Raw genomic sequence first — 12,663 nt, forward strand, 5'->3', positions numbered from 1 at the left:
AAAAAATAGTAGCATGTCAATTTTACAATAAACTTTATATTATATGACTAATGAAAATTTATCGATAACCTAGTATTTTACTAACCTCATTAGAAAAGCAATTGACATATGATATTCTACTCCATGTTATACATTTTATTTTAAGTATGAAAGTATAGTTAATAAATTAGTTATATATACGACAAATATTTGTATAAAAGTGTAAATCATAACATATTACTTAAAAAAAATACTATTTTCTTATCTAAATATTTGAATTAAGTTCGCAGATAAAATAAATATATAAATATATTTAAAATATAAATCCTAGAAAACACAAATTTTTAAAGTTTTAAGTTCAAATAAAAAGAATTAACTGATTTTTTAAAAATGTGCCTTCTTAACTATAACCGAGATGTATTAAACATAGTAGAAATCTTATACGATAAAATTGTTACTTAATTTATAAAAAAAATTTATCTTAGTAAAATTTAAATAATTAAATAATATCTTTATTTAGTTTAATAAATTTAAATTAATTTTTTAAAAATTTTAATTTATGAATAAATAATTTAAATTTTAAAAAATAAGAACTTAAATAAATAATAATTTATGATTTAAAAGAGTAATATGTAAATAACTTAAAATTTAAAAAATAACTACTTAAGTAAAACAACCTAAAATTTAAAAAATAACAATTTAAGTAAAACAACTTAAGCAAATAATTTAAAATTTAAAAGTAACAATCTAAGCAAATAATAATTTATAATTTATAATTATAATTCTAAAAATTGTTAGTAACAACATCTAAATAAATAAATTTTCAAACTCAACATATAAACACTACGTCATTATACGAGCTCCTCATTTGTATTATTTTATTATTATATTATTATTATGAACTTCTCATTTGTATTATTATAGAGACAGAGATTATAGAGATAAAGATATAAAGAAAAAGAAAAAATAAAGATAAAAATAAAAATTTCAGTTAAATTTATTCAAAATATTAATAATCAAATTAAATATTAAAATATTTAAAAATTCGTAAAAAATGTCGGGTTATAAGTATTTTGATACGAAGAGAGCGAGTGGGACGTGTAATTAGTTAGTAACCTTGAGAAGAAGCGAGATTTGGCGCCACTCACGCTTTCTTTCGTTTTATTCACACTCGCAACACTCATTCACTCGCTCACTAGGTACGTTCTCTACTCCTCTCTGCTTTTGCCACAAGTGTGTGCTAGTGCTACCGTTCCTTCTAATGGAATCGATTTCTCGTTTTTTCTTCATATTCTCACTAATTCCTTTTTAAAAGCAAAATAATTTGGCTCCTTTTGATCCGATTTTCTACTTGTAGGTCGGTTATTAGGGCTATGGTTTCAGTAATAAGTTACAAAGAATGATAATCGTTTTTTTTTTTTTTTAGTTTTCTGAATTTTTCTGTTTTCTTGTTATCTTCGAACAGCGATCATGGAAGAAGGGAAGGGAAGAAGCGAGAGCGGTCCAAATCGAAGAGTTAACGGTACTAGTTTCTCTATTAACGATCCGGAAAATCAAAGAGCAAAGAAATTGTGGACAGTTGATAATGTGAAGGCAATGCGGTTCAAATCGTTATCGGCTGCGAAATCATTCTACAGGTTGTATGCTGCGGCCACAGGGTTTGAGGTTGAAAAGCAAGGCAGTGTTTGGGGCGAGAACGATATGGTCGTCATGAGAAGATGGGTTTGTAATAGAGGAGGTTTTTGTAAGAAGAAGAAGAATCTAGAAAAGGCTAAGCACTCAATTCGAGCCGATTGTCCTGCTGCGTTCTGCGTTAGCTTGGGCTATGCTAGTCGCCGGTGGTTGGTAAGGGAGTTTGTGGCCGAGCATACACACGAGTTGGGATTCAAATTATGCCCCCAAATTTATCAACCTATTGAAGTAGAAGATTATTTAACAAGTCTAAAGGATGATTCAAGCACTTCCTACAGATCTTATATCACAATTGATGATGCAGAAGCTGCAATTTCTTATTTAACAGAGAAGAAGGATTCAGAGCCTCGGCTTTTCTATGAAGTAAACTATGTCAATGCTAGTTTAGCTCGGATTTTCTTTGCAGACTCTATGGCTCAGTTGGATTGTTCATGCTTTGGGGACGTGGTTGCGGTTTATAGGACTAATTCAAGTGATCTGCACTTTGTCATATTGTTTAGTCTCAACCATCATCATCAAACAACTATACTTGGATGCGCAATCCTCAGCGACGAAACTGTTGAGGCATACACATGGATGTTTCGAAAATTTCTTGATCTAATGCAGGGTTGCATGCCATTATCTATTGTGACTGATGGTAACAAAGCTTTAGGTGAAGCTATTAAGTCTGTGTTGCCAGAATCACGCCATCGCCTATGTACATGGCATCTTGAGAAAATTGCTTCTTCTATTGTTGATAATCCATCCTTTCTAGCTGATTTCAAAGTGTTGATGCTGGATTTTCTTTCGCTGAATGATTTTGAGCTGAAATGGAAGGCAATGGTTGAGAATTACAAATTATCTGAAAATCCATGGATACTGGAGATGTATAGGAAACGTCATGAGTGGGCAGAGACTTATTTGAGGGGACATTTCTGGGCCGGATTGCGAAGCACAAAAGTATGCCAAGTTCTTGATGGAAATCTGAGCAGGCTTTCACTACATAAACTAAAACTCAATCAAGTTCTCAGTCTGTATGACAGTGTTGTTATGAAAATCCGGATCAACGAGGGGAAGGCTGATTATGATTCTAAATATTCAAAATTCGCTCCCTCAACCCCTCTTGTGAAAATGGAGAAACAGGCTTTTGATATATTTACAAGAGAGTCTTATCAAAGGTTTCTTTCAGAGATGCAGATGGAGATGTTTCTGGTTGCGTTAGAAATAGATTATGATGATTCACCCTGCCGCAAATATATATTGGCGAAAATTGATCATGAGGACTTAGCATATGAAGTTATGTTCAATCCTTGTGGTCTAACTATTGAATGCTCATGCTTGAAGTTTGAGACATTTGGATTCCCTTGCAGTCATATCTTTCATGTATTGAAATCTGAGGGATTCAAAGACGTACCTCATAATCTCATGCACCAAAGATGGACAAAATCAGCAAAGTCAACAGCCCAATTTTGGAGGAATTACTTGCCTCCGGTGTCTGTTGATGTTGTCGCCGGAATGATGAGTTATGGTAGGGTGGTGTGTTCCTCTTCCCCAATGCTTTACTTGGGAACACAGTCAGAGGAGGCCTTTAAGATTGTGTCCAGCTGCTTTGTGAAGCTGAAGGGTGAATTGGATAGACAGGACAATAGTGTTCTTGATGTGCAAGATAACAAGGATACTTCTTCATCATCAGATTGGAAAATTGACCAAAGTGGATTATGGGATTACATTAACTATCCATACTTTGAGTATGTACGAGTAATCGATATGATTTTTTTCTTGTTTTCTTTTCTTTTTCTGTCACATATTTCTGACTTGTAGTTTTATTTGCATTTTGACATCTTTGAAGACAATTTCGGCTATGTATTAAAGCTTTCTACGGTGTTATTTGTCTGCTAGACTAGTAGTTTTTAATTAGCATCTTAGATGCAATTGTCCTATTTTCTTGGCAAACGTGTGAACTTTTGCATGGTGGCATCCAGATCCTTTTCTACTCTCTGTGGTGCGCTCTCCAAATAGTGATATTTCTAATACATTTTTTTAAATAAGAGTTTATTTTAATTTGCTTGATACATATTTTTACATAGATCTTTTTTTATGTTGCCTTATGGTAATTTTTTTTTTGTTAAAATAAGGATGTGACCTGTTTTAAAAGGTGTAAATTAAAAAAGACGGAAAAAGAATATGAATAAAGAATAATATTGACATCATTCCTCTAGAATTAAACGAAACATATTACTGAAACTTCAATTATATAAATATGGATAGATAAAAAGGTAGAATTTAACTTGAATGTCTCCTTGATAAATTTATTTTATAAGGATATACTATTATGTAAGGTGTTTGCGACGATCTAACTATTCGTTAATTTCGCAAAATTTTCTCGATTTATTATATTTTATATCTTCAAAACAGTATTTGTAATATGATGATTATCAATAGATGAGGCTTTTTCATAAAGTAAATATTTGATCATTAACAAGTAAAAATTATTATCTTATAATAAGGATATTATTTATATTAAAAAGTACGTAAATATTTCTCTTTCGAAGCGAGCGCCAACCAAACTAGATAATTAAGGATCCATTTTTAATTTGCTGCTTGCATTGTTTGTAATAATATAACGTGAAATAAATTTGTATTTTTTTTAATTTATCCTTAATTAGGTTATTATCATAATGTTGTTATCAAACTAAATTTTGGTTTCACAAGTTCATGAACTTCACTTAATTAGATCTTATGATCATATGCAAAGAATGAAACAGAATTCTAATCACATTGCGTTAGGATTTCATGAAAATATGATAATCAATTGAAATATAAGGATACATTCATATATAATGACTAGATTCTACTTGCCTTATATGGCGTAGAAACCACAATAATGTTGAACATAATATTATTAAAAGAACTCAAATTAAAGCATTTTTAATGCAAGCTTAATACTTAGGAGGTGGAGGTGAAGTGTAGAGATAAGCTTGCTTTGGTGGAGGCGGTGAAGAGTTGTAAATGTAAGGAAGAGGAGGTGAAGGTGAAGGTGGCGGTGGAGACTTTTGAATATATGGTGGAGGAGGTGACGGAGAAGGTGGAGGTGGAGACTTGTAGACATATGGCGGTGGTGGTGATGGAGATGGAGGTGGTGGTGACTTATAGATATAAGGAGGTGGTGGTGATGGGGATGGTGGTGGAGGAGACTTGTAGAAATATGGAGGTGGTGGTGAAAGTGATGTTCGGGGTGGAGAGTTAAAATAATAGGGAGGAGGTGGCGACGGAGAAGGTGGTGGTGGAGACTTGTAAATGTATGAAGATGGAGGAGGAGGAGATTTATAGAGATATGGTGGGTGAGGTTCATGTTCATGTTCATGTGTGGGTGGCGCCGCCTGTGGAGCTGGGTGGTAGAGAGAGTTGCGGCCTCCATAATAAGGAGTGTCATCGTCAGAAGCAACATTGATAGCAATAAAGCAAAATGCTAATGCATAAATGAGTGGAGGCAAGTGCCTCCATTTCATTGATGAGGTTCCCATGTTAAGTAGTGTTAAACCCTATTTAGTTATTTTTCCCTTAATACAAGACTATATATTTAGGGTTTATTTTTGTTGCTTGGCATAACTAGTGAGGATTGTAACCCTTTATATAGTGCAAGCATCCAATACCTTGTTGACTTATAAGAATAATTATTTGTTAATTCATTAATACACTGCCTTCTTCTTTTTGATGTGGCTTCCATAAAACATAGTTGAAAGTTCACATTTTCCACAAATGGTGCATATATTGGAAATAACAAAGTCAAGGTTATTACTTATTAGAGACGGTTGGTGATAGCATACGCACGTCTCAACTCTCAAGAACCAGTTTTTCAGATTTCATCAAATTGTACTATATACTTAAAGCACCGAATCATATGGAGGAGTAAACATAAATTTAATTTCTCAAATTAATTAGTAGCATATGTATCTAGATTCAACAGTAGTATTATTTCTGATCTCTTCGGACACTCCAAAGTATGAAACAGCTGCTTATCAAAGTCAATGACTAATATGTCTTTTTAATTTCTCTATACTTTTATTTATTTGTTCTTTGATTCGATCCATATTTAGCAATATATATTTCTGGATTATAAAAACGCGTTATTAGTGTTATATATTAGGTACAACTAAATATCTTTTAAATATTATCTTTTATTTAATTTTTTTTATATTAATTTAAAAAAACTAAAATAAATATACATCTAAATAGATTTATTATCTTTTTTTTATAATTTAAAAATAAATCTAAAAAAACAGAACAATCAAATTAAAATTCAAAATTTTAAATTTAAATCTTCTTAACACTAACATATCCTAAATAAAATCTTAAACATTCCTTTAAACACATATTTTAACTAATAATATGTCTTTTTAATTTCTTTATACTTTGATCTATTTGTTCGTCTTCTCACACGCGTCGTGCACCTCCCCCCTCCTCCCACGACGAGCTCTCCCTCCGAAGAATTTCTCCATCAGCGACCTGCAACTACCGTGCACCTCCTCCATTCCAGGTCTCCTCCACCGTCATGATGATTCTTTTTCGTCTAAGGTAATTCTGTTTGCACTAGGAGGTTTTTGGTAATATGAATATAATTTGAATGTGCTAAATTTATTAGTGACGATTTTGTAGGTTGTTAAAATTAGTCCCGAATAAAATTTAGTCACCAATTTTTTTTTTTTGTCCTAAAAATCTTATATAGGTCACTAAGTCAGTTTATATTAGCTACTAATTTCTCAGTTGCTATTTTGGTAATTTTTTGTAATGTTGATAGAATGTTATCATGAAACTATTCCTTCTAAAAAGGCAACATAAATAGCTATATTTTTATTACACACTTTTAAATAAGAGTCTATATTTTAAACTTGCTTGATATATATTTTACATAAGCCTTTTTTTTTTGTTAGTCTTATGCTTTTTTTTAATTCAACAAAAATTGAATTTTAGATTTTTTAGTCACATAACTTTAATATTATATCATGAAATTATTTTTTAAAAAATTTAAATTGATAAAAAAGATAACATATTATATTTTTAACAAATATATGCCTCAATTTGAAAGGTGTAAGAAAAACTATTTAAAAAAAACATAGATAAAGAATAATATTGACATTATTTCTCTAGAACTAAACGAAATATATTGAAAAAAATATCAATAACTCAACTATTTACTAACTATTTAATTTGTTTTATATATATATATATATATATATATATATATATATGTTGGAGGCCCATTTTGTTTCTCCAGTTAATAGATTTATTGAAACATGCATCAATTATAAATATAGATCGATAAAATAGTAGAATTTTTTTTTTTATTAAAGATAGGGAGACTCGAATTCATTACTTTTTAGATGAATACGAGAAGATTATAAAATAGTGGAATTTAACTTAAATATCTCTTTAATATAAAATTATTTTATAAATATATAGCTAGTATTATGTAAGGTGTTTGTGAGCTAACTATTAGTTAATTTCGCAGAATTTTTTAAATTTATTATATATTCAAAAACAGTATTTGTAACATGATGATTATCACTTTACCAGATAAAGCTTTTTCACATTATCTTGTATCATTAACAAGTAAAAATGATTATATATCTTGTAAGCTTTTTCACATTATGCATGCATGTTTGACTTTTTTTATTTTTTTCAAATAAATATTTGCCATGATAGTGCGCGCAAGTGTCTTCAACGTTCATTTTATTTTCTCGTTCGAAGCGCGCGCCATGTTTGTAAAAATATAAAGTAAAATAAATTTGCATTTTTTTAATGTACCCTTAGGTTATTAATTATCATAATATTGTTATCAAACTAAACTTTGGTTTCACAAGTTCGTGAACTTCTCTTAATTAGATCTTATGATCATATGCAAAGAATGAAACAGAATTCTAATCACATTGCGTTAGGATTTCATGAAAATATGATAATCAATTGAAATATAAGGATACATTCATATATAATAACTAGGTTCTACTTGCCTTATATATATGGCGTAGAACCTGTTATAACCACAATAGTGTTGAACATAATATTATTAAAAGAATTCAAATTAAGCACTTTTAATGCAAGCTTAATACTTGGGAGGCGGAGGTGAAGTGTAGAGATAGGCTTGCTTTGGTGGAGGCGGTGAAGAGTTGTAAATGTAAGGAGGAGGAGGTGAAGGTGAAGGTGGCGGTGGAGACTTGTAAATATATGGTGGAGGAGGTGATGGAGAAGGTGGAGGTGGTGACTTGTAAATATATGGAGGAGGTGGTGAAGGTGATGGAGGTGGTGGTGATGGAGATGGTGGTGGTGGTGATTTATAGATATAAGGAGGTGGTGGTGATGGAGATGGTGGTGGAGGAGACTTGTAGAAATATGGAGGTGGTGGTGAAGGTGATGGTGGAGGAGGAGACTTGTAAATATATGGTGGAGGTGGTGAAGGTGATGGTGGGGGTGGAGAGTTAAAGTAATAGGGAGGAGGTGGAGAGGGATAGGAAGGAGGAGGAGATTTGTTGATATATGGAGAAGGTGGAGGAGGAGACTTATAATAATATGGAGGAGGCGGCGAGGGAGAAGGTGGTGGTGGAGACTTGTAAATGTATGAAGATGGAGGAGGAGGAGACTTATAGAGATAGGGTGGGTGAGGTTCATGTTCATGTTCATGTGTGGGTGGCGCCGCCTGTGGAGCTGGGTGGTAGGGAGAGTTGTGGCCTCCATAATAAGGACTCTGATCATCATCAGCAACATTGATAGCAATGAAGCAAAATGCTAATGCATAAATTAGTGGAGGCAAGTGCCTCCATGTCATTGAAGTTTTCATAACAACTAACTCTTATTAACTGTTAAACCCTAATTAGTCCTCTTTCCCTTACTACAAGAGTACAAGACTTATATTTAGGGTTTATTTTTGTTGCTTGGCATAGTGAGGATTGCAACCCTTTATATAGTGCAAGCATCCAATACCTTGTTGACTTATAACAATTATTTGTTAATTCATTAATAGACTGCCTTCTTATTAGTTTTCAGCTTGATGTGGCTTCCACAAAGTCAAGGTTATTAGAGAGGGTTGGTGATGGCATACGCACGTCTTGAAGAACCAGTTTTATTAACTAGTACTTAGTAGCATATGTATCAATATTTAAGAGTGTTATTATTTCTCTTCGGGCACTATCCAAACTCCAAAGTGTGAAACAGCTTATCAAAGTCAATCACTAACTTGCTCTAACATGTCTTTTTTAATTTCTTTATACTTTGATTTATTATTGTTCTTTGATCCATATTTAGCAATATATATTTCTGGATTATAAAAAGTAAAAACGCGTTATTAGTGTCATGTGCTCACATTTTTGTCGGTGAATAATGTTTAAACTGCCTCAAAAAATAATAAAAAATCCTTGTCAATGTGTTAACAAAATATAAACCATGATGACATATGGTAGAAAGTAGAACTGAAATATTTTCTATAGCCATATGTAAATGTTTCTCTAATTCTTTATTAATTTTTATATTTACTCCGATCCTTTCATCATCCAGGTTTATGTCTATAAGAATTTTAAAGCAAAGTGATTGTATGTGTTAAATACCTTTAAATTTACAAGCCAGTTCAACATATAAACTAAAGGACAATTTACAAGCAAAGTGATTGTATGTGTTAAATATAATCCTTTACCACTTAAAAACAAATATTCGATCATAAATTACAAGATTGATTAGTATGTATTACAAATTGTAACACTAGCGATCCAACAGCTTTTGTCAACAAACATAGCCATCTTCCGCTAATGACTTGTGTACACAAACATTTCAGGCAAACACCAAACCTAACCTTTCTGCCAAATCTTGTAGGGGATAACAAAGAGAATTGATCAAATCCAGACTCAGTGCTGTATGAGCTAGCTGGTGGACTCTACAAATATTTTCGGGCAAGAGCTCGGACTTTCGTGTCAAAATGTGATGATGTGATCCGGGAGCCAGGCAAGTACAGGGGATTAAGAAGTGTCTGCAATTTCGATAATCCATAAAATATGGCAGGTTTAGTTTCGAGGGGAAAAAATATCAAATATCAGCATATTCATCTTCAACATTGAATCAAAAGGACAGTTAGCAACTTCCAAGTTCAGTTGTGTTATCAGTACCCATTCTTCCTTAGACACCATACCAATCCAATGTTGAAGGGGAGTGTGTCGGCTTAGTATCCCAGGAACAATGGGTATAAGAATAATTTCTCTGGCTGAAAACCAAACAACTAAACGTATTTATCAGGATGCTGATTCCTGCACAAAGCACCTGTACTAGGGAAAGGTAGAAATGGAATTTGGCAAACATCTATGAAAATCCACTCTTCTAATGCTAAGTAATTTACAAAGTATGTAAAGGAAATAAGAGTATAGGGTCTATTGCAATGAAATATTGAAACACTGATTGGAAAAAACATCAATAAATCCAAAAAGGAAAACTGCAACAATAAGTTTCTTCTTTTACTGTGAAGGAATCTGCAATGATTTATGTTGAGTTTCACCAATTTAATATAAACTTAACTTTTACTCTTTATTCATAACAAGAACAAAAACTGTTTCATGTTCACATTTCGAGAGATGCAATTTTTACAGAATAAGAACATGACTGAGAGGATTTTGACATTATCAAACTAATTAACAAATAAAACAAGGAAAGATTCTATGAATTAAGGTATAGCCTAGTGTGACAAGAAAAAGTAGATTACCTTTATGTAAAGTTCGTGTACCTCTTGGAAGAAGCTCTTAATGCCATCATCATTACGAGAGTCATGAAGCAACATAAAACGGGTATGTATGATGTGTCAAGGAAAATATTAGAGAAAACATAAATTCCTTAAAGAGTTTGCACAATTAAGTTTATAAAGTTCTTCACTATTGTGCATTGGCTCTTCCATTTTGTTCCCCTAGGCAAGGGAGTTCAGGGTAGAGAGAATGTAGAGCCATACACACTAGGAAAATGGTTAGTTCTAAAAGTTAAGTTCCTCAGTACTTCATCATATGAACATAAAAGAAGAACAACAATTTTTTTTATCAGAGGAGCAATATAATTTTTATCTCAAATATAAAATAATTCTCAACAAAGGATATGACCAGCTGTGACATATACTGAGACCACCAGATCATTAAACCTGTCTACCGATTTCAAGTACCTATATCAAGAATGTTAAGAAATAAGCTGCTGAGTAAAAGAACATTACAAATAAAAGCAGTGCACAACCAAAAAAGGATAATCATAAGATCAAATTTTCTTATTTAAAATTGGATTCTGTATCAACTTGTAACTCACATAGCGCTAGTAGTCCATGCTAGGTCCTGAACAATATCGAGAGCAGCATGCAGGATAAACTGATGCAGCTGAGCAGCATCCTCTCTCTGTCATAGAGTAGCACAGGATCACAAACGATGAATATTTTGGAAGAACGATATTCCCTTCTTTCCAAAATGACACAAGCCAAGTAATGCAAGAGATTCAATTATTCAAATAAGCCTGTACATTAATTCATTAAAACAAACTATTATGTAAATTAAATTCCTCCATAACATTTTCAACCATCAATGAACCTCTTGAATCATATGAATAACCACTTCAATAGTCTGAATGACAAATATCTAGATTCTAACCATAAAAATAAATAAATAAATTCTTAAACTTTAGCATAAAAAAAGGAGAGGAAAGAATCATACTTTAGCAGCTACTCCAACTTCAGCTTCATAAATAGGAATATCATTTCTGCTAACAATGATGAAACAAGCAGTGGTTGCCATTATATAAACCCTGCAAGAATGGCAAAAACGCAAAACCATTACATGACGATATTATAATCAAAATCGCAAACAAAGCAATAAAAAAAATCATAATTTTGGACGAGATCTAAGCTCAAATAGACCGCGAAATCAAAAATCAAACCTTCAAATAAGAATGGGAAGCAATCAAGGATTAAGTTATCGCCCAATTTGGTCAATTTCGGCAGTTGGCGAAAGTGCAGTGGAGCAATTGCGATATTGTGATGAGTGAAAAATTGGAATTTCAGAAAAGCAAAATATTAGATCTCGAATGCATCGTGAGTGAAGAATTAAGCTCTGCAAAACCCTAATTCCAAGGCGATGGTGGAAGAAGAAGATGGCGATGGTGGTGGTGGAAGCTTCATACAGTAGTGTAGACTCCGTTTTGTTCGCTTCGCTACTTCTCACTCTCAGAGTATAAAACGATTCGTTTTGTCGTTCTAAGTTCTAACTTCTAACCACTAACCACTAACCACTAACCTCTCTCTCTTTTCTCTCTTTACTCCTTTCCATAGGGTTATCAATGAAAATTTATAGTAATATTTTTTAAAGTAAATTTATTTCAATAAACGGGCCTGCTACACATACAAGCCTACAAGCAACCAAGTTGGCCCAGCCCAAACACGAATCACGCGCATGAAAGAGAGATAAGATGCCGCGTCAAAATCACGCGCTCAACATTCGAACGGTTACGTATGGGAGACTCTTCCACTTCTTCCACTTCTTCCATTTCTCAAGGCGCTTTCAAAACAACGAAACCCTCTCATTTTCGAGCGAAAATCAAGTTTCAAAATATAGAAATCGTAGTTCGAAAACTGCATCAAAACACCATCAACCTCTCTGTGAAGAATCTGAAGAAAAAACAAACCAAGAATACTCAACGTAAGTCCATTAAAATACTGTATATTTTACTTTTCTTCTACGTCGTTCTGCTAGGGTTTACTATTACTCTTGCTTCTTTGTTATACGTCGTTCTTCTAAGTTCTACGTCGTTCTTCTAAGTTCTACGTCGTTCTACATTGTTATTCTAAGTTCTCCTGCTATTTTTGTTGATTTTTGGGGGTTTATTCCGTAGATTCGGGGGTGTAAACTGCTTAACCTTGTAATGTGGCTTTATATTGAAGCATGGTTGAGTGATATCTGTCTGATATCTATATGGATGTATCTCAATAATATCTATGGGTGTATCTCACTGTAATCA

At 32.7% G+C, this 12,663-nt stretch overlaps 4 protein-coding genes across 4 annotated transcripts; 1 reads left to right on the forward strand and 3 right to left on the reverse strand.

Moving 5' to 3' along the window:
* The first annotated feature begins 1,449 nt into the window (after positions 1–1,449).
* Positions 1,450–3,549, forward strand: LOC130946148 (protein FAR1-RELATED SEQUENCE 5-like). The gene is made up of 2 exons (XM_057874825.1): positions 1,450–3,408; positions 3,472–3,549. The coding sequence occupies exons 1-2, from the start codon at positions 1,450–1,452 to the stop codon at positions 3,547–3,549; spliced, it is 2,037 nt and encodes a 678-aa protein (XP_057730808.1).
* A 1,040-nt stretch (positions 3,550–4,589) lies between these two features.
* Positions 4,590–5,174, reverse strand: LOC130946149 (extensin-like). The gene has a single exon (XM_057874826.1). It carries the CDS (start codon positions 5,172–5,174, stop codon positions 4,590–4,592), a length of 585 nt encoding a protein of 194 aa, XP_057730809.1.
* A 2,472-nt stretch (positions 5,175–7,646) lies between these two features.
* LOC130946863 (extensin-3-like) lies at positions 7,647–8,529 on the reverse strand. Its single transcript, XM_057875745.1, has one exon. The coding sequence runs from the start codon at positions 8,480–8,482 to the stop codon at positions 7,751–7,753; it is 732 nt and encodes a 243-aa protein (XP_057731728.1). The 5' UTR covers positions 8,483–8,529; the 3' UTR covers positions 7,647–7,750.
* A 775-nt stretch (positions 8,530–9,304) lies between these two features.
* LOC130943837 (uncharacterized) lies at positions 9,305–11,947 on the reverse strand. Its single transcript, XM_057871877.1, has 6 exons — positions 11,587–11,947; positions 11,364–11,454; positions 10,966–11,051; positions 10,764–10,828; positions 10,385–10,467; positions 9,305–9,661 (listed from the first exon to the last, which is right to left on the reverse strand). The coding sequence occupies exons 2-6, from the start codon at positions 11,442–11,444 to the stop codon at positions 9,569–9,571; spliced, it is 408 nt and encodes a 135-aa protein (XP_057727860.1). The 5' UTR covers positions 11,445–11,454; positions 11,587–11,947; the 3' UTR covers positions 9,305–9,568.
* Between the last annotated feature and the right edge of the window lie 716 nt (positions 11,948–12,663).

This window comes from Arachis stenosperma, chromosome 8 (assembly GCF_014773155.1).
Source record: "Arachis stenosperma cultivar V10309 chromosome 8, arast.V10309.gnm1.PFL2, whole genome shotgun sequence".
NCBI lineage: Eukaryota > Viridiplantae > Streptophyta > Magnoliopsida > Fabales > Fabaceae > Arachis > Arachis stenosperma.